Here is a 22,617-nt window from a genome sequence, read left to right on the forward strand (position 1 = left end):
GTCTTTTAATTGAATTTAAAGTAAAATGTGGCCGACCTACCGCAGTTCGGAACTCCCCGCTCGCTCACTCACTCGCTCGCTCGCGTTTATATTTACATCGAGTAGTTAATTTTGAAATTATACAATTATACAAATAACATCTCGATTTGGTTCGGGCGGGTTGTCTCGTGGCGGCCCTCGACATGGGTGGTCTACCCCGCGTGCATTTTGAGATCCGGACGATCCACCACACAGCTCAATAATTGGGATAGGGGTGGGTTTTCGCGAGAGTGTGAGGCAATCGCCGCCGCGTGCACGCGGTAATCGATGAGAGAACGCCAGAACGAGAGAGGGGTCGAAGAATCTGGGCGCTCAAATTGAATAATAAAGTTGTATGGAAGGTGACCGCATACCATGCTCTCGCGTGAAGACCACGACCGGCACAAAGCGAAAGTGTGGAGGGAAAAGAGAAACAAAACCGCGCACAATGGGTGCCAAACGGTGGTATTGGTGCGATGGAACAAGTTAATTCTCTGCGATTCGCTCATTGCACTGTGTTCGGACGGGCGTGTCGAGGAAGACACGCCCTCTGCGTGAGCGGTACGACCAATACAGACGCAGGCCAATTAGCGAAGAAATATGTTTGTGTTGATGAATTTATTTGCGATCGGTCTCGTTTGCTCTCGTGGTGGTGGCATAGGAGGATCTCTTTCTCTCTGATTTGATTGAATCGAGTGGTTTGGTGGTGTGCGTTGTGTAAACTGATTGTCTTGATTAGTGCCTGAGGATCGGAAGAGAACGGCGCTATGCGAAGATCAAAGTGGGAGCGGGATGGACCGAGAGTTAATAGAGACACCAGGAGAATCAGCAGCCGCAGCAAAAAACAAACCAGTCAGTTTGGTTGAGCTCTCACTCAGCTGTCAGTCACAGAGGCTCAGATCACAGGTGACATTTGACTATGTCACATCACAATTTATAATAGAGGATAGAAGAGCTCGCTCTCTCGGACCACGCGCGCGATCGGATCATCGGTTCTTCGCATTCTTTCTTCGGTGCTCGGATCTTGTCGTCGTTAATTGTGTTGTGCCTCTGGCCAGGAGAGATTCCATCATTCAATTTGCTGTTGAAATCAGCCGGACGCGTGTTTGTTTTACCCCTTGGAGGGTAGTGATTTTTTCTCGGACGCTTTACACCCTCCGTTACACTTCGTTGGTGTCGGTCCTCATGGAAGCACATGAGCTCGCTAGCTCTCGGTTCGACGTGTGCGCATTCGACTGTGAAGTGTGAAGTGTTGATTATGAATGACAAGTGCTCAAGTGACGATTAATCAAGAGATTTAGCGAAATTTTCGAAGAGAATTCCTTTAGTGAAACCAAAGGAAAGATAGTTGTGTAAAACAATTGGAACAACCTTCAAGTGAAGTGAAGTGCTCATTTTGAAGAAGACATCAGGAAGATAAGCCAGCATGGCATTGGAAGACCGTTGCAGTCCACAAAGTGCACCCAGTCCGCCACACCATCATCATCATCACCACAGCCAGAGTCCGGTTCACTCCGCAACCGCAACGATGATGAGCCCGACCGCAACGGGAACCACGCGAGTTTCCCCTACTTCCGAGGAGATGGCGCCACTTGTACCAATTTCTCCGTTGCACATCAAACAGGAGGTGACGGATCAAATTCCTCCACCACCACCCCAGCAGACCAGCATCACCTTCTCGATCTCCAACATCCTGAGTGATTCCTTTGGGAAGATCCCAGTAGTTCCCATCGCCACCCAGCAGCCCCCTAGTCCCATGGCAAGTCCTCCCTGCAACTCTGACTCCAACAGCCCAAATGGACCCTCCTTGCATCACAGGAGAGACAGCCTCTTCCGCCCGTACGAGATTAGTAAGTCTCCACGGTTGTGCTCCAGCAACGGCAGCAGCAGCCACAATCCCTACCACACGGACAGCGAATCGCAGGATTCAACCTGCTACGAACCGCAAACTCCTAACTCAGCCACAGCCGCCAGCATGCTAATGTTCAACAACAATCACTACCACCCGCGGATACCCACCCTGTACGACTTCAGCACCAAGACCATCCCTAGCATAGACCCTCGGGCAGCACTTCTGAACGGCTTTAGCGCCACCAGCTACCCCAAACTTCACGAAGAGATCATCAACAGCCACCGGAAGTTCCAGGCCAAACTGTTCGAAAGTCAGGCCAAGGCCGCAGCCGCTGCCTCCATCATCCACCCGCACGCAATGCCCCCGCTTGGTTCCCTCTGCAAGACCGTCTCGCAAATCGGTCAGCACGTAGCCTCATCCAGCCCCGGGTCATCCAACTGCATCCCGGCTCCGATCGGATCCACCAACGGAACGACCGGTGGTGGTGGCACTCCCAACAGTGTGGCCAGCAGTGCCAGTCCCAAGCTGAGCCCACGGCCGATCCCGAAACCGACGGCCACGGTTGCGTCCAGTTTGCCGGGGAATCATGGCGGTGGTGGCAGTGAGACCGGTCGGATCCACAATGGAAGCGATGGGGGGCATAATGGAAACAACGACGGCGGAATGTCCTCGGACGATGCCCGGTCGGAAACGGGCAGCAGCAAAGATGGCGAAAGCGGAAGCAATCTATGGCCAGCTTGGGTGTACTGCACCCGGTACAGCGATCGACCGAGTTCGGGTGAGTTTTTTTGTGGGGGTGATTCCCACCTAATATATTATTATTTGATTCATTTGGAATAGTGGAATGCGAAATGAGATAACTGAGTTAGAATCATAGACTTCAGAATTACAATTTTGTCGAAGGTCAGAATTACAAATAGTCTTGGTATAATGAGTGAAGTGAATGTGACTTTATCAATACACGCAACGATTCAAAAACTTAGATTGCAAGGGCTTAAAGGTCTACAACGGAACTAAGGAAGTTGCATCTTCTTCATCTTTTTCATGACGTAACGTCGGCACTAGGACAAAGCCTGCCTCTTAGCTGTGTGTTTTACAGTTATTAACTGAGAGCTTCATTTCCCAATTACCATTTTGCATGTGTAGTATTATATGTGAGATTCTATGCCCAAGGAAGTCAAGACCATTTCCATTACGAAAAGTTTATGGGCAGCCTGGGAATCTACTTCGTCACCCTCAGCATGGTCATGCTGAAAACCTTCGCCTCTAGATCTGTGGCTGTGTAAAAAGTCCTGATGAAGTTGCTTAATTTGATTAATTGTTATACATACTAATTTTAACAAGTAATTTTGATATTTAATTTTTCGATTTTTTGTACTACATTTGATTTGGTGATTTTTACTTCTCACACTGTTAAAAAAATCGCAGTTGGTACAACTAGTTACAAATCTACGAGAAAAAATTAAAAAAAAAAATGATATATGAAATTGAGTTTTCAAAGTTTTATCATAATGACACTTTTTTAGGAGTTTATGAAAAAAAAGTATAACAGAGCATAAACAACAGCAAAAATTGGTTCTGAAACTTTTAAAATTCATATTTCCAGTAGTGGTGAGCACAAAACATGGAGTATTGATTTTGTAAGTATTAATAATTTGAAAGGTTGGACGGTAGTATCGAAATCAATTATAATTCAACATGTGCTGTTCACCCCCCCTGTTTAACATATTTTAAAACCAAAAACTTTTGAAAACAGGAGCGGACCTGGTGTGGTGGTTAGAACACAAAACTATCACGCCGAGGACCTGGGATCGAATCCCACTCCCGACATACTCGCAAAATGTGGGTTCTTCCTTCGGAAGGGAAGTAAAGCGTGGGTCCCGAGATGAACTAGCCTAGGGTTAAAAATCTCGTTAATACAGACAAAAAAAAATGAAAATAAAATTTTATCACAAACTGAAAGGGTTTGTCCTAATCAGTTGTACCATCAAGTCGCTATTCACCAGGGACTAAGAAGATTTCGGGCAAATAAGGGCTGTCGTTTAACACCAATCTTATAAAAATTGTTTATACCGCTGTTAATTGCCTTCATTATAGGTTTAAATAAAATTAATAATCAAAAAAGTAGAAAAAAATTCACAAAAATAGGTGATATAGTACATTTAGTAGAGGATGGGATCGCCTGATTCCATGGTAGGTCACCATTTACCGAGGTTGTAGGGACCCATTCGTCGTGTACCAGAAGCTTCTTACTATTTTGTTTGAAAATAATCAGAACAACTTGTTTATAATCAGAACGATGCATAAAAATTTAAAATTACAATACAATAAAATAAATCAAATACAATAGGTTGATAAACAGTCAAAATTTTTAAATTTTCGATGCACTCTACAAAAAGTTACAGCTTTTTGATCTTTTCTGTGAGAGAAAAAAAGCTGCCTATCCCAAATATTTTGGCACCCTCTGTACAAAGTGTGTCAAAAATTTTGCGTCCCATTTCACTATTTTCTTATTTTTTCAAATAGGCAAATGTGATATGTTTTTTATTTTAAAGAATGTACTGGTCATTTTAGAATCGTGTTAAGCTATTGAGAAAAAAACAAAAGTTGGAAACATTTTGAACAAATTGTTTAGGTAATATTTTCATTTCAGGAGGGACCGATCAATGATGCCCCATTCACAAAATGTTTTTTTTTTTAATTCTTATTGTGATTTTTTAAAAATTAAAAAAAAACGGATTTCTATGGAACGACTGCATTTGTCTCTCCAAGTTTTCCTTCACTGATGAATTTGAATGTTGTTAGGCTTTTGTCCTAAAGTTTCTCAGTAAAATTTCAAAACAAATCTCAACTGAATGTGTTTTTTTTTTTCAGAAACGGATTATTGAATTTCATAAACCTTTGAAGAAAAAAATCACTTATAAGTTTAGTATTAGATTGAAGTATCATTTGTTTTTTTTTTCAAATTCTTCTTAGCAACAATTTGAAACTAATTTAGTTTTGAGAAGATTCTAAGAAGCGCTGTCAAATCGACATTATTTCCTCTTATTGGTTATAATGTGGTTTCATAGGCTTTCTTTAAATCGTTTGAAAATTAAAAAAAATATACTCAAGTGTCATTTATCATGCCTAGAATTAAAAAAAAAAACAACTAAGAGCTGCTTTTGGACCTAATCGTTGCAGTCACATAAGAGATGATTTGAAGAAATGTCATTTTCAGGATTTCCAGAAGTCAGCCTGAACACTCTCTTTCACCAACTTTTCGAACCATCTAAGCAGAATACCCTCTTCGAATGAGTGTAATCAGTTTCGTACATTTTAGTTCTGCCCTGTTTTGGTTATCCTTTGACAGATACGCGTATTTCGACTACCACTTGTAATCTTCCTCAGTGGCAGTTGCCAGTGTCAGCAAAATTACACTCTACGCAAAATTACACTACACAGCAGGGTTCCTGATTTCCACTTTTCATCTTCTTCCACACTCGAATACAGTCAGCTGCGAACGGTTGTCGCTTTAGTTTGTGTGTTTGCTTGTCAGCGACGACAGCAAACGCCGGAGAACGGTGGGAAGCCATACATGGAATTTAAATATTCGTCCACATTCGCATCGCAAGCGATGGAGAGGTGATGCGATTCGTGAGTGATATTGCGCGTACGAATATTTGAAGTTTTCAAAAAATGTTTATTATTTTCTTTGCTAATCTAGCATTTCCACAACAAGACACTAAAAACGTATGCATTACATGCAGAAATTCTCTTCTAGTTATGATAATAGCCGCTTTGATCGCTCACCAGCATTCGTCACCATTCGCCATTCATTCATTCGCTTGCGATCCAAACTGCGACGATCGGCCACGAATATCCATGTCAACCAGCTTGCGCATCGCTTCCCACTGGTGATGGGGTTGCGTGTTTGATCACGACTATCCGTTTGCTGCATCTTTCTCGATTTGCTTCAGCAAAGAGGAGTGAATATGAATGGAGTGAGGCGAATTTACCGATCCTTGCTACACAGATTACACTCATTCGAAGACTCCCTTTCACCTAATCCTTCAATACCCATTTTGTATTTTAATCTTAACATCATATTTCGTCATCAAAAATCGACTTGTACATGTTTTTTGGCGATTATTTTTATTTGTTAGCTTTGTTTTCCGTTTTTTTATTTCTATTTTTGAACATCCCTACACTTTTGTATATTTTATTCTACAAGTTCATTTGCGTTACCGTACTTTTTAGATGAAACTGTTTCGAGATTATTTAAAGATTGGGTTTTCATATTAATGATTAAAATCCAGCGTTTAATTAATAATACGATAAAACATGATATTTGTTCGCAACAGTACTTTTCCCGAGCTCTAAAAACGAAAAAAAAAAACACTTGAAATAAGTACAATGATACACAAAACTTGCTTGGCATTTGAAGTCGTCCTTGACGCGATGGAATTTTATATTTTTCACACTGGGGGTTCAATAATGTTCCTATCTAACGTACACAGTCACATAAATTCACTCAAACCATGAGTAAAAAGCTAATGGCGGGACACAAGTCAAAAATATATTTTTTCAGTCACGATCAATGAAATGTTATTAAAAAATCTAAAAATATGTATGGTCTTAGAACCATCGTTTGTGGTTAAAGCCCAAAATAAAGGTCAGGCTTTAGGACCTTTTTGATGACATATTTTTATTTTATTTTTATTTCACATGAAAGATTTGTAATCCGTATTACTTTTAGGAGAAATATTTAAAAGTGTATTTAACTGAACTTTACTATGTTTGTGGAAAAATATTTTTTTGCGATTTGAAATAAAATAAATAAAATAAAATCAAGACCACCTGGAAAAGATAAAAAAATATTTTTAGCTTTTTTTTTATTTTCTTATGCAATCCAACACATTCTGGCACTTTTAAACAAGTCCTTGGGTAACGGATTAAAGTCTGAAAATTGAAAAAAAAAATCAGTTACTTATACTGAACAACAATGATTTTGGTATCCTGATGAATGAAGAGAACTTTGAAAACAGAAAATTTATCTAAAGACCAAAAGGATTCCTCAAACTAACTCGAAAATAGTAGTGAAGGAATTTATCAGAAACACCAAAGTTTCACTGAAATTTTCTAATAAATACACGAACTTTCGACCGTTGCTTCCAGTATTTTGACACTCGTTTATGATTTTCTACAAAAAAAAATATGCAAAATTTAAAATTTTATGTTTAGATTATATAACTAATAATAACCAACATATGATAAACAATAAACAATAAATTTGAACTTTTAGTGGCTACGCAGTCTTTATTCTTGAAACGGGTTTATTATCTACCCAACGTTTCGGCACTTAGGGATGGTGCCTTCATCAGGGGGAAAATAATGTTCTCGTTTCGTCTCTCGTGTTTCGGCTAACTTTAACTGTCCTGACTTAGTTAGCCGAAACACGAGAGACGAAACGAGAACATTATTTTCCCCCTGATGAAGGCACCATCCCTAAGTGCCGAAACGTTGGGTAGATAATAAACCCGTTTCAAGAATAAAGACTGCGTAGCCACTAAAAGTTCAAAGTTAAGAATTTCAGTCGATCCTTGAAAGTAATAAACAATAAAAATAATAAACAATAATAACAAACATATGATAATTCTTAGTAGAACAGTTCTCTCAGCTCATAAGTTTTAAAATGTTAGAATTTCGGGCGTGGTTTTTATATTTTGTGAATTATGAAAAATGATTCATTTCGTCACGGTTCACCTTAAATATGGTGCTGATGTGTTCAAAATGTTTCCTAAATTTTCGAATTTCAAAATAAGAGCATTCAATAAACTATAGGGTGTCATTTTAATTTAGGTATTTTAAAATATAGTTTATAGATTTATAACATACTCCATATATCTTGCGAAAATTTGGCCATTCGGAAAGAAAAATTTCAGGATTATTCTCGAATTTTTTTATAGAGTGTCTATTTTTTTTGTTTTTGGTTATTGTTCATGACCAAAAATATCTGATAGCACGGAATTGGTGGAAACATGCCCTTGTTAAAACGCCTTTGTATTTAGAGGAAGATGACCCAGGCCAATTCTGCAATTTTCCAGCAACACACACTTTTCCCTTTATTTCTTTATTTTTAAATGATGAATGAACTTTACCATGAAATATTGTTTTTCATCTTATACGTACAACATCATGCTCGCTAGAAGACGACTTGGCAATTAATTTAACTGTCAATTTCCTCACTACCAAATTATTCGATATTCGATTCGACTTGGCAATTAATTTAACTGTCAATTTCCTCACTACCAAATTATTCGATATTCGATCTGTAGTATCGGTTTCCTAGTGAAATCAATCCGCATCCATATAAAACCCAAGTAACATTTTTTAGTCAAATAGAACCATCATAAAACCAAAACAAATGAAAAAGGGTTTGATGACGCTTTAAAAAAAACTTTACAAGACTAATTGGTCATCGAAATGTTACTTGGGAACAGAAGTTTGATAATTTCTTAAAAATTCTGCAACAAGTATTCCCAGAAGTTCATCTGGTAAGTTTTTGGTCAAATTTCAGCAGTATCCATTAGGATTACTGATTGGAACTCTTCTTTGTAATTTCAGAAGCTGCACGATTTTTCCACTTAGTTTCAAAAATAAACCGGACGAGCTTTGATTTGCAGAAGACTTTTGTAAAACATGGGAATATTTAACATTTTGCATCTTAAGGCGCAACCTTATACATTTTCATTTTTTCATTTTTTTTTTGCTTTAGATTTATTATTAAATAACGAACAAATAGTTTCAAAATCGGTTTTCATATGCAGGAAGGATCAGGATATCTCCTGTTTTTTTCCTGGGGAAAATGTTCTGCGTTTTCACATAAACCATCTTTTATCAAATTTTTTAAAAAACAAATAATTTTGGCAAAACGAAAAACATTTTCCAAAAAAAAAATAATCAAGAGATAATTTGATCCTTTCTCTGGATGCGTTTGAAATCCGATTTTAAAAAAATTGCTTCGTTATTTAATAAACGAAATTTTCATGCCAAAAAGCAAGTAACGAAAAAAAACTTGAAACTTAGTTCTGATTTCAATTTTAACTTATATGTTATGAAAAAATATAACATTAGCAAGAAACATTGCCGACTAAAATTCTTTCAGCAGTTCATTCTGGAATTCCTCAAAGAGTTTCTTTTGTGGTTCCTATTTTTGAGAATTCCTCCCTTGTCAATTCCTCCAGCACTTCTTTCTGGAAATTCTCCAAGAATTTCCTTCGGGATTCCATTTGTGATTTCCTTCTTTTTGTATTTCTTCAGGGGTTCCCTCAGAGATCCCTCCAAGAACTCCTTCCGGAAATTGAACCAGGAGTTCCTTCTGAGACTCTACAAATAGCTGCTTTTGAGATTCTCCAAAAGTTCCATCTAGAATTGCTCCAGTAACTCCTCACGGGATTTCATTGGAATTTCTTTATGATTTCCAATCAAGATTCATCCAGTAGTTCATTTTGAAATTCTTCTGGAAGTTCCTTGAGGGAGCTGCTAGAGGAGCTCCTTAAAAAATTGTTGGAGAAATTCTTTGAGAAAGTCCTGTAGAAACTATATAAGGAACTCCTAGCATCATGCTATAATGCCAAAAACTTAGGAAATTTTTCCTTTGCCGAGTGGTTGTGGAAAAGTATGCACTCTTGACTAAGCGAGTACTGATAATTTCAGAAACGAAATTCATTCTCTGAAGGTTTGTTGAACTAACCGCCTTTGAAAAATAAACTTTTAATCACATGCATGAATTCATCACATTCATTCAACTCCACAGGCCTGTAGATAAGTGCACAGTGAGGAGTGAGTTAACTCGCATCAATAATTTTGCCACAACAGTGAGGAACACTTCCAGCAGGTACTATCCAACTATAAATTAAAATTATTTTATTTTGCTTTTACAAAAAAAAAACTAGTAGAACTATCAGCCAGTACATAAACTATTTGAAAATGCTTAGCTTTAAAGCCAGAGAATGTTAAAAATAAATAAAAAAGCTAGTTATGCTCCCATACCGCTGAGTAGTAGTTAGTTGAGAGTGTATCCCGCTATAGTGTCACATTCTTCCAAGTGAGTGAGCTCAAAAATCATTGCTGCACTCTTGATTTTGCGAGAATGATCATTAGTGTGTGGCGAGTAAAATGTTGTTTGAATGAACTTAAACGAACAATTTGTTCATCCGTTGCTAGTTGTCCATGTTAGGTTGGAGATCAGCTGCACTCTCTCACAAGGAACCAATGTGCTAGCTGCTTGGGGTAAACAGGCATCTTCGGTGTGTGAGTATTGATGATCTTCTAGACGAGGATGACGCCTGCTACGTCAGGTTGCAGATCAATGTGTGGATGGGGATGGATGTGATGATTACAATCGCTTATTGTTGAGAAATGTTTATTTTTGGCATCGGGGTTCACGCATTGGTGCATTGATGCCAGTCCTAAAGTGATCGATTGTGTGAAAATTACTGTCAAGATGATGTGGCACAGTTCACTTGGTTGCAAAACTTATAGTCATTAAATGATAGGTTTACACTGTGCTGTGTGAAAGTCGGAAGGAAGGGAAACGGCTTTTAAATTCGTTTTTGGTTCTAGCGATGGCTACAAACATACGTTTATACGTGAGATGCATATGATATACTGTAGAGAAAAGAATATAGTGACAATAGATCGAAAGATACAAAGTAGAAGGAAAGGGACGAGCCGGGGATTGAACTCAAGACCTTCTGCATATGGTTCAGAAGCGGTAACCAATAGATCATCAAGCTCATTAGTTTGAATTAAAAATATTTTGAATTTAAGAAGTTTTTGATACACATTCAAAAATCAACTATCTCTGAAAAAGGTAACTAAAATGTGGTACAACCGCATTAATGTAAGTATAACAAAACGGTCCTGATTGGATTCCGGTCGTTCAACTAGATAAAACTACTTTTTTCTTTCAATGATCAATTCCCCGCCAACGCATTCCATCTAACCGAAGATAATGATGATCGTTATCATTTCTTTAGAAACTACACTCCTTCGCTAAACTGCTCGCTCATCTTCCCCCAAACAAGTCTGTTCACTCATTTAATCGACACAATTCTCTGCTTTTACCATCGAACGTCCCCCTCAGTTCCTCTATCAAGCTCCAGAAGTGAAATAAATAGTCGATTAATTGAAGAAATAAATAAATTCATTTGCGAAGCCAATCTCGTCCGGGTTTCAAGCGCCCAGCAAACCAACCAACCGACCAATCCGCCCAGAGAAAAAGGAATCCGGCGAAAAAATGGCGCATCGAAATTGACTGCCTGCCAGCAGATAAGAAGACCGATTGCGGAACGCGCGCTCGCCCGCTAGCCTACTTGCTTCGGAATTGCTCTATTTGGGCGAGGTAGGACGTGGCCATTGCCGCTACCCGCCATCACTATCCTATCCGTTTCATTGAAATTGAAGTTAATTAATATCGCGTATCGATAATTCAGTTGAATCGGCGTTTCTCCGCGGAGGAAAAATATTACATTTTCTGCAAAACACGTTCTCGCTCGCGGATCTTGGGGCTTGAGCTCAGGCGGACCCCCTGAACTGATCTAGATAAGTGCTCGCAGGGTTGGGCTCCCGTAGCCGCAGCGTGTAAAGTAAGGCTAACGTTTCAATCGATTCAATGGCGGCGGCATTATTTTCTCCCAAATGAACGGTTTTATTACGAAATAATTAAAATTTATGAACCCCCCTCGACCGTGTGTGCTGTTCAAGTCTCTGTGAGTCAGAAAGGCGCGCAGCTAGAATCTTGATCAACGCGCTGGTAGTTTTACGACCTCGAAAAGAGGAGAAAATTTGTTCGGCGACACGCTTCCCTGATTTGTTCTTTTGTTCCCGCGGGTGTATCGGCAGTGTCAGAGTGAGAGTCTCACTTTTTCGGGAGTCGATAATTGGAGACGATGATCATGACTGTTAGTTATAGAATCTGACGGAACATAAATCGATCATCACCAGTCATAAAATCCAGGCTCTAGAAATGTTCCAACATATCATCGACCATATTAATTTTGGACAGGGGGAGGGCGATAGGAATCGAAACGAGGGGTGGGACAGTGTGGGAGACGGTCGCAGCAGCCGCGTCATCGGGTGCGGTTGACATCTGTTCTCTCGTGTATCGCTGCTGCTGCTTTTACGGCCCCTCGTTGAACTGCGACATGTCATCGCTTCTGTTCGGTTCTATCAGTCAGTGTTGAACGGAAAGATCCGATGCGTTTTCGGTGTTTTGAATTTGTGTTGAGCAAGAAAATAAAGTTCAAAGTGGAAATAGGGAAAACAAATAAACAAACTCGAAATCGCCGGGGTTTTTGAGAGGATGATCAAAGACAAATCACGGGCCTAATTTGTGGAAGTGTTGACACTCACGGTCTGTCAAAGTTCGGCTTTGGGGATAAAGTGTTTCGATTACGCGAAAAAGGCAAAAGGAGCGTTCACAAGTTCTGAGTAAACACTCAATTATGTTTGCGTTGGCAACACTAGCGTCGCAATATTCCAAGTTGCTTCAATCAGTGGTGAGTATGCATATCTAAACTAGATCAATTTCATATTCACCACTGTCAACAAACATGCGAACTTTGCGATAGTAGCCCCATTTCAATTGACCGATAAATTTCTTACACAGTTTTGAAACTGGATTTGGATGTCTGTTTTCTTTAGTAAAGTTGTGAAAATGTATGATCTTCACTGCCGATAGAGGCCTTCATTTCAAACCTATTGCTTCCTCATCTGGAAGTTCTCCCAAAACACGCACCGCTTCGACGTAAGATATCGTAAACAAAGATGACGTGACAGATAATTACTTTTCACCTGAACTAGTTGTCGCTCCGACTTCTAAATTTCGTGCAAGAGACGACTCCGCCCCTCCAATTGCGTCCCCACAGGACAGACTTATCGCCACATTCGGTAGCGTTGTTTACATTCGTGCCACTATTGATAAGGTCTCATACTCTGTCTTGAGAACTTTAATTGCCTCCTCAACCTTCGCTTTCGATTGCTTCATGAAAACCTAATGAAGTCATAAGTAGCGCCAACTAGGAACCATTCTGCATGCTTTGCACCAATCACGCGAAACTGCTTCCGTTCAGTTCCGCGACGTCTTCTAGTATGCAAATGTCAAATGCACCCGTGTGTACAAACAATTCTAGCTAGCAGGGGACAATTATGTCATTAGTTGACGTTGAACCGGCGACTAGACTCCACCAGGACGGGTAATTAGCCTTACAGAGGGCGTTCTCCGAGTTGACAAACTACTCGTCTGGTACCAGCGATCGAGTTTGTTTACTTTCCTCCATTCTGTTGTGAGAACTTTGACAGTTGTTACGCCACCAACTTCGATCGATGAAGACCTCAATCAATCCATTTCACCTTGCATTTCACCTTGGTAGTGGTGAGTGTGACAATCACTTTTCCCGCACAGTTGACGTCCGTATGCGTCAGGGGTGTGCACAAAAATGGATTATCGCACTACCAATCGGACGGAGCTCATCTGTCAAAAAAACCCAACTATCGGATCATAGATAGCCACGCTTGCGGTGGTGGTCGTCGTGCGCCATATTTGTACCGCCACCGCGTACAGATAACCTCAATCGGCGGCCGCGCGTCCATTGCGTGGTGCACTATTGCCGCGTTGATTCTCACAAGTCACAGACAGGTATGGTTTGTGGTGAAGACGGGTACGTGTCGGTATTCAGGCGGCAATTTGTTGCCAGACTGTTTTTGTCGGTCGCGAAAAAGCGGCAGGAATGTCAGCGCGAACGCCAAAGAAGGTACGCACACGCGGTAATTTGTTCAGCGGGTTTCAATTGCCGCGTTTTCCGTCATACGTTGCCGATATCATCGAAGACGAGGGGACGCCTATCAGTAGGGGTGAGAAAACAGGGCAGAATTCAGATTGCGGCGAGTTTGATTTATGTGGATTGTTGATTTCGGATTGGGACGGGAGGTAGTTGCCAGCATCTTGGCCAGACGAGCCGAATTAGAAGAGGGTGATAATTTATTCATGAACCGTCATAATTCGGAAGGGTTTGGGATAAATGGGGTAATAATTTAGGTCTGATTTATGGATTGTATATTAGCGTGGAACCCAAAGTGGTGACAATGCCCAATGGTAAGCGCTGGAGAGATGAATTCGATCAGATTTGTTGTCTCCTGTATCCTCGCCTGCATCTATCTGCTTTCTCTTGTCTCTTCAGAAGATCTCCTGATCCTCCTCGCTTCTCCACTTCTTCTCTTTACTTCTGTCTTTTCTTCATGTTTTCGCCTCTCATCTCTCTTGTTATTTTTAGCTTCTCCTGTTTTCTCCGTTTTGCAGTCATCCTATCTTCCGGATTTTTATGTCTTCTCTTGTTTTTTTTTTTCTTGTCTTACCGTGTCTCGCAATTTATCACCCTGTTTTTCATTTTCACTCATGTCTTTTACTGTCTCTGTCTCTGTCTTTTATTCTTGATCCGGTTCAGTTTCTGTCTCTGGCTCTGGCTCTGGCTCTGGTTCTGGCACTGACTCTGGCTCTGGCTCTGGCTCTGGCTTTGGCTCTGGCTCTGGCTCTGGCTCTGGCTTTGGCTCTGGCTCTGGCTCTGGCTCTCGCTCTGTATCTGTCTCTGGCTCTGTATCTGTCTCTGTCTCTGTCTCTGTCTCTGTCTCTGTCTCTGTATCTGACTCTGTCTCTGGCTCTGTCTCTGTCTCTGTCTCTGTCTCTGTCTCTGTCTCTGTCTCTGTCTCTGTCTCTGTCTCTGTCTCTGTCTCTGTCTTTGTCTGTCTCTGTCTCTGTCTGTCTCTATCTCTGTCTCTGGCTCTGGCTCTGGCTCTGGCTCTGGCTCTGGCTCTGGCTCTGGCTCTGGCTCTGGCTCTGGCTCTGGCTCTGGCTCTGGCTCTGGCTCTAACTCTGGCTCTGGCTCTGGCTCTGGCTCTGGCTCTGGCTCTGGCTCTGGCTCTGGCTCTGGCTCTGGCTCTGGCTCTGGCTCTGGCTCTGGCTCTGGCTCTGGCTCTGGCTCTGGCTCTGGCTCTGGCTCTGGCTCTGGCTCTGGCTCTGGCTCTGGCTCTGGCTCTGGCTCTGGCTCTGGCTCTGGCTCTGGCTCTGGCTCTGGCTCTGGCTCTGGCTCTGGCTCTGGCTCTGGCTCTGGCTCTGGCTCTGGCTCTGGCTCTGGCTCTGGCTCTGGCTCTGGCTCTGGCTCTGGCTCTGGCTCTGGCTCTGGCTCTGGCTCTGGCTCTGGCTCTGGCTCTGGCTCTGGCTCTGGCTCTGGCTCTGGCTCTGGCTCTGGCTCTGGCTCTGGCTCTGGCTCTGGCTCTGGCTCTGGCTCTAGCTCTGGCTCTGGCTCTGGCTCTGGCTCTGGCTCTGGCTCTGGCTCTGGCTCTGGCTCTGGCTCTGGCTCTGGCTCTGGCTCTGGCTCTGGCTCTGGCTCTGGCTCTGGCTCTGGCTCTGGCTCTGGCTCTGGCTCTGGCTCTGGCTCTGGCTCTGGCTCTGGCTCTGGCTCTGGCTCTGGCTCTGGCTCTGGCTCTGGCTCTGGCTCTGGCTCTGGCTCTGGCTCTGGCTCTGGCTCTGGCTCTGGCTGTGGCTCTGGCTCTGGCCATGGCTCTGTCTTTGTCACTGTCTCGGTTTCGGAAACGGTCTCTGACTCTGTATCTGTCGCTGTCTATCTCTGTAACTTGCTCTGCCTCTGCTACTGGTTGTGTCTTTGTCTCGGTTTTTTTCTAGCCAATACTAGCTTCTCTGGTCTGCTCCTGTTTTAAATTGCCTTTTCTTGTCTTCTTATGTCTTCTGATGTCTTTTATTGACTTATTAAATGCGTCTACTTAAGTTAATTCATGTGTTCCTCTGTCGTCTCCTGTTTTCATATGAGTTCTTCGGTTTTCTCCTGATTTTTCAAGTCTGCTTTCTGAGATAACAATCTCATGTGCTTTTCTGCCTACCCATGTGTTCATCTGTTTTCGTCTGCCTTCTCTTGTATTATCCTGGCAATTGTCTCACCCCGTTCATTTCTTCTCCCGTTTTCCTCTGTGTTCTCCTGTGCTCATCTGTGTTCTGCTGTCTTCTGTCTTCTCATAAGTTGCTTGCACTGCCGTTCATCTTTTTCTACTGTCTTCTGCATTCACCTTTTTTTCCTATATTATTTTGTGTTTTCTTGTCCCCTTCCGATCATTCCTTTTCCACTATATTCTTATGTTCGTTTGAAATCTCCTGTCTTTTTTTTGTGATCATCGGTGTTCTTCTGATGTTTTAAGTCTGTCTTATTCTATTATCTCATGCACTTTTCTGTCGTCTCCTGCGCGCATCTGTGCTCTCCTGTCTTTTCTTGTATTGCCCTGTTTTATCTTGTCTCCTCCTGCTCATTCTTTCTCCACTGTTTTCTACTGTACTCATCTGTGCTTACCTGTTTTCTCCTGTATTAAGGCTTTTCTTGCCCAATGTGATTTAGATATTTTTACCACATTGTTTCTTGCCTACTCGCGTCTTATTCTATTATCCCTTGTGTTATCCTGTCTTCTTCTGTACTCAACGGAATTGTCCTGTCTTTCTGACTTCTTAAGTCTGTCTTCAGCTGTTAAGTCATGTTCTCTCCTGTTTTCTCTCGTGCTCATCTATGTTCTCCTGTCTTCTACTGCATTCTTCTGTCTTCATGTGTTCTCATTTGTGCACTTCTGTCTTTTGTATTATACTGTCTTCTCTGGTCTACTCCTGTGCATTCCTTTTCTACTGTTTTCATCAATGCTCATCTGTGTGCTCCTCTCGTCTGCTGTATTACCTTGTCTTCTTTTGATTCTTCCCTTTCATTCGTTTCCACTGTTTTCTCCTGTTATCCTTCTTCTTCTTTGCCCATCGGTATTCTCCTGTCTTTCTCTTCTCCTAACTTTTTAAGTCCGCCTACTTCTGTTACTTCATGCGCTCTCCTGTCTTATCCTTCATCAATCTATGTCCTTCTCTCTTCTCCTATATTACCATGTCTTATCTTGCCTCTTTCCGTTCCCGTTCATTCCTTTCCCACTACCAACTCCTGTTATCCTTTGTATTCACCTGTCTTCTTCTGTACTCATCTGTATTCTCCTGTGTTTCTCTTCTCCTTACTTCATAAGTCTGGCTTCTTCTGTTATGGCATGTGCGCCCTTGTCTTCTATCGTGTTCATCTGTGTTCTCCTGTCTTCTTGTCCGTTCTTCTGTTTGGTCATGTTCTCATTTGTGGTCTTTTGACTTCTCTTATACGATACTGTCTTCTCTGGTCTCCTTCAGCTCATTTTTTTCTACTATTTTCTTCTGTGCTCCTCTAGGTTCCCCTCTCGTCTCCTGCATTACCTCCTGCTGCCTTTCGTATCCACGTGTTTGTTCCTTTTCTGTTCATTCCTTTCCCACTGCCTTCTCCTGTTATCATTGCAGTTCTATTGTCTTCTTATTGCTTCTTAAGTCTGTCTTCTTCTGTCATCTCATGCTCTCTCTTGTTTTCTCTCGTGCTCATCTAGGTTCCTGTCTAGTATGTCTTCTTTTCCATTCTTCTGCCTTCTCGTGTTCCCATTTGTGCTATTTTGTCTTCTCTAGTATTATCCTGTCTTCTCGGGTATCCTCTTAATTTCATCTGTGCTCATCTGTGTTCTCCTCTCGTCTCCTGTGTTATTATGCCTTCTCTTTTATATTTACCTTCATTTCTTGTCCCCTGTTTCTGCTGTTTCTTAGTATTCTCCTGTCTTCTTCTGAGCTCATCGATGTGTTCTCCTGTCTTTCTCTTCTCCTGACTTTTTATGCCTGTCTTCTTTTGTTATCTTATGCGCTTTCCTGTCTTATCATGTGCTCATCTGTGTTCTCCTGTCCTCTTCTCAGTCCTTCTGTCTTCTCGTATTCACATCTGTGCTTTTATGTCTTTTATTCTTTTTTCCGACTTCTCCTAACTAGTAAATCTGTCTCCTGTTATCTCTTGTGCTCTCCTGTCCTTCCTACTTTTCTGTGAATCATTCTTGTCTTCTCTCGTCTTATTCCGTGCATTTATTTTCCACTATATGTTACACCGTGAAATTTAACAAGAAATTCTCCGGAAAACATAGCACGAAGTTTTCCAGAAATTTCTTCAGAATATTTGCAACGAACTCGTAATGAACTAGAAAGAAACATTTGAAATTCCACAAGAAATTCATTTCTAAAATGCATTTAGTGATAACAATTTTAGAAATTTGATGATTTGTAATCAGTAATCAAACTCTGATTCTGGTTAGATGACCGCAGTAAAGCGAGACTTATCATGGTAGCTCGTAAAGCGCCTAGTTCATTAAGAGCCACGTTTTAAAACTCCAACGTCATCGGACCACTTCATCGCAGGTTGCAACGCCCCTCGTTCTTATGGAAGTGCCATTTCCGCTCGCTTCGGTGTGTATTAAAATGTCAAATTATCGCTTCGTTTTGCGTTCCCCAACGCAACGTGTGAGCTGGCTCTGATAGATATTCATGTTCGCCTCAAGACACACACAGGTTGGGTACATTCCACATTCCAACGGAGTAGAGAAACCGAGCAAAACTGTTACTCCGTTGAGCACAGCCCTGCGCACACGCCATTATTAAAGAAACCGAGTTAATTATCAAACAAATATATTAATTCAAATAGAGAAAAACGTAGAACTGAGTCCATCAAGTGTGGGCAGCAAATTACCAACTAGGTTTATTAGAACGCTCATTTCTCTTTTTATTAATTTGAATCGAGGCTATCCACGCACCCCTCGGCGAACAGGTATGCCGGAAAAGTTTCCAAAAATTATCATACCAAAGTGATTAAGATTACCGTCGAAACTCAGCCGCATGAGTTCCGAAGCATTGAACAGAAAGTTCTTTCCTCCACACAGCTAATTATCGCCGAAATAGAGCAATACAAACAAAGAGGTTTACCCCCTGCTCGCTCGAACTGTCAAAAGTTGGAGTTCGAACTGGCTTGGTAAGGGATAGGAATGTGCGAAAATCGCGTTCTTTCACCTCGCGAGTGCAGCAGGGTCGAAACTCTGCGTGACACTTGAAGAATTGGCACACGGACGGCGCGGCGGTCTAATTCACCCCTGCTGTTACTCGCCAAGCGTTTCCAGCTCGTTATCTCAAACCGGGTGCCTTAATTGAATTAGATAACAGGCATTAATTATTATTTATGCCTGCACAATGGCAACGGCGGCGTGATGTTGAGTCGCTGATTAGCAACAGTTATTTCTCATTTCGCAAACCGTTGGGTCTCTTTCTCTCTCACACCGAGCGCTGTCAGTGACATTTTTATTAACTCCAAGTTGCTTTTTTCTCTCTTTGCTTACAGGTCCCCGTTATCGACGAACAAAGCCCCCCAAACAGAAAGGCGAAGCCGAGGAGAAACGCCCTCGAACCGCATTCACCACTGCTCAACTGCAAAGACTGAAGGTGAGTGTCCAGCCCTGCGACTGACAGCTGTTTGTTTGCATTCGCACCGCACTACGCGTGCCAGCCCCAACTGATTCCAATCACTTCCTCTAATCGCAAATTCGATTTCCTCTTCTCTTTCTCTCTGCAGAACGAATTCAACGAGAACCGCTACCTAACGGAAAAGCGCCGCCAAGCCCTTAGTGCCGAGCTGAACCTTAACGAGTCCCAAATCAAAATCTGGTTTCAAAACAAACGGGCCAAGATCAAGAAGACATCCTCGGAGAAGAACCCCCTGGCGCTGCAGCTGATGGCCCAAGGTCTGTACAACCACTCGACGGTACCGCTGACCAAGGAGGAGGAGGAGCTGGAAATGCGCATGAACGGACAGATTCCCTAAATGCACGAGACCGCAGCTTCCGGATCGTGGAAGCCGCCGCCGACGCGCTCGCTTCGGAACAACGTGTTCCATCTTGTTGGCGAGTCGTGAGCGGTGAGTGACGTACGTCTCTCGTCAGCGACCTGTCAGAACTAAGCAGGCGAGGCGAGGCTTGAACGCAGCGGGGGTAGGAATCGAGAAATAACAAAACCGGAGTACAATTACATTTAAATAATTGAATTAAACCTCCCGGCACGTCTCCTCCGGTCGCTCCCGTAAGACAAACAAATCCCGGTGATGAACTGAAATGCTGAACATCGCGCGCGAGGCCATCGTGTTGATGATGGTGCCGTGGTGAAAGATGCTGCATAATGTAAATATATAAATAATATTGAAAACGCTTCCTTGGCTCGGTCGATGTGAGGGGAAGGAAACTTTCTCACGCACAGCCCTGACGATGGATAAACATCAGGGGTGGGAACGAGGGAGTGTAAAGTAGAGCAATTTTTGTGAATGTTTATTTGTAAAATTGGGATGCAGGAAGGCGAATGGCTCGAGAGTTGTTGACCGCAAATAAAACCTTTGTTCAAATCAGTGGCTTTTGACGGTCCATAGTGTAATTGTCTTGATGACAGTTCAATATTTGTTTTTTTTACTCAAAATAAATCGCGATTCATGGTGCAATAATGTGGTCAACTCTCATGAACCCATTTCCTTTCCGTTTTCTCATCCCAATTGTGATTAGGATCAACAGAAACTGAATAGCAATAAACCTAGGCAAGATATGGATGCGACACCATCCGCATTCACTGTAAAAATATACAAATTTTAGCAGACTTTAGAGGCAGTGGTTCACAGGCATGTAAATTATTCCCTTCCAGGTTATAAGCATTCTACGTTCAAATTTATAAATATACAGAGCACACTGTTCAAGCTTTAGGAGTAGAAGAAGAAGCCATTCATGAAGCAATCGCAAACCACCACCGCATGTAAATAACTTCATCCCCCAGAGTCAGAAGCAAGAAGGTCCAGTGTAAAAAATTAGCTACTAAAATTTAATTGAGATTAACAGCCATCGTAGTAGGCCTGCCAGGCAGGAGCACCACTCAGAGAGAAAAGACGAAAAACACCCAAACAGATAAGCCTGCTGTTTCGTTGCAAAGCTCATTCCCACGCGGAAAATTGAACAACTAGCTACTCGAAGTCCGGGGTCGAGACAGAGACAGAAAGAGATAGAGGTACGAAGTTGATAATTAATTCCCAAACGCACCAACACCAACGGCTTCAGAAACCGTCTGTCAGCGACCGGCTCAAGCGGACCGACTGGCAGATCCCGACTAGGAAGTGATACCATTCAATAATCATTCGACGGTCCCGTTGGTAAGGGTGTCAGATTCGAAACAAAGCCGTAGCTCAGTTCGAATCCCGTTCAGGTTAATTAACTTTTTATTTTTCCTTTTTTGTCAAGAGTTCCTTACACCTTCCTAGTCGGAAAACCAGTTTTGAGTGCGGTGGCGAAGGATCATTCCTAAACGCGAACCAGTGAAGAATCATCCCGCTCGCAGTTGGAAGTGATCCAAAAGCGCGTTAAAACAGCAACCGCCGCGGCGCAACCGAGCGATGTGTAGAGTACCTGATCGCTCACCCATGTTGTGCGTGGTCGTGGTGTTAGCGAGTGTTCGGTTTTTTCGCTTCCGCCGTTCGTTGTTTAGCAATCTAATCTAAATTATGTTTAATTACGACAACCGGCGATGCGATGGCGATCCGAAGCGTTGCGTTGGTGAGTTTTGGATCGCTTCCAACTCCTACTGGTCGGTCCTCCTCCGCCTTCTACGGGATACTTTGTTGTACGTATGAGATCCGACTGAATGACAGGCATAGGGGGGCCAAACGGCTTATCGCACTCTCCGCATCTGTTTGTGTTTTGCTTTTGAGATTGCTATTTCTTCTTAAATAATATTATGATTAGGCTGCTACATGGCACTGACTGGCCATCCAACAACCAACCAACCACTATTCAATATTCCTAGCTTCTTAGCACGCATACAGTAGGATTAGAGAAAGAGAGCTAACTTAGCAGATTATCGCGTGCGATATATGTAAGAGAGAAAGATTCAACCTATTATATTATTTTAGTCGTTAGGAATGAAAATGTATGAAAACTGCAAAAGAGAGCGTAATAAAATACACTCATGTGATATTCAAGAGATAAAATACAAAGTATACATTGTATGGCATTGAGTATGTGAACGATATCACAATTCCCTGTTTTGAAATAGAGTAACATCTGATGCTCTCCATCAATTCATCGCTAGAAACAAGAATGTATTTCCCAAGGTATTTTCAACGTATTACAAATCAACAACGGTTCCTTATAATATCTTTGTTAATAATTCAAACAATCTGTTATTTTCACAACAAAACAACAACTTCACCACCGAGAATGTAATCTGATCATAACGTTTCTGGACACCAGTAATAGGCTCTAAATCAGCTTCCAGAAGATAATCACATGTATATATATATATTTCCCCCTATAAGTCTTAAGGTGGACAATTGACAAGCTCAAATAAAATTTTTTAGTCAAATAGACTAGAAGAGGTTCTTAAAATCACCATTACGCCAGATTAAAAGGTATTAGGTTTTATGACGGTTCTAAAAACCTCCACAAGACAAGTCGATGTTAAACTGACGTGATGATAGAGGTTTAAAGTCTTTTAAGAAATTTTTAGCATATCAGTATCAGAGCCATTTTTTTGGAGATGTTCAATTCACCTTGAAGTGATATAGAATTTGAATTCGTTGTTTTAAGACTTAAAATTTAAGTGAAATTATGAAAAAATGGCATTACAAGAAAACTAGACCAATATGCTTTTGTTTCATCTGCCCAAGTTTTTTGAAATATGGGTCATGTGGATGTGAACAACCCTCCAGTATTTCGTCTGAAACATTTTTTGGCATGTTCTCTAGTTTTCAAATGTTCTTCGCGGT

General features: G+C 41.9%; 1 protein-coding gene across 1 annotated transcript; it reads left to right on the top strand.

The window, feature by feature from the left end:
• Window positions 1-262: 262 nt before the first annotated feature.
• Window positions 263-21,867, top strand: LOC109621343 (segmentation polarity homeobox protein engrailed). Its single transcript, XM_020075378.3, has 3 exons — window positions 263-2,648; window positions 19,168-19,268; window positions 19,399-21,867. The coding sequence occupies exons 1-3, from the start codon at window positions 1,445-1,447 to the stop codon at window positions 19,645-19,647; spliced, it is 1,554 nt and encodes a 517-aa protein (XP_019930937.2). The 5' UTR covers window positions 263-1,444; the 3' UTR covers window positions 19,648-21,867.
• Window positions 21,868-22,617: the final 750 nt, after the last annotated feature.

This window comes from Aedes albopictus, chromosome 2 (genome assembly GCF_035046485.1).
Source record: "Aedes albopictus strain Foshan chromosome 2, AalbF5, whole genome shotgun sequence".
Lineage (NCBI taxonomy): Eukaryota > Metazoa > Arthropoda > Insecta > Diptera > Culicidae > Aedes > Aedes albopictus.

Bases quoted from the DNA above. Each gene is read 5' to 3' on its own strand.
- LOC109621343 (XM_020075378.3), top strand. From the start codon at position 1,445: ATGGCATTGGAAGACCGTTGCAGTCCACAAAGTGCACCCAGTCCGCCA. The intron at 2,649-19,167 runs GTGAGTTTTTTT...CTTTGCTTACAG, and splicing joins CAGCGATCGACCGAGTTCGG to GTCCCCGTTATCGACGAACA. The intron at 19,269-19,398 runs GTGAGTGTCCAG...TTCTCTCTGCAG, and splicing joins CTCAACTGCAAAGACTGAAG to AACGAATTCAACGAGAACCG.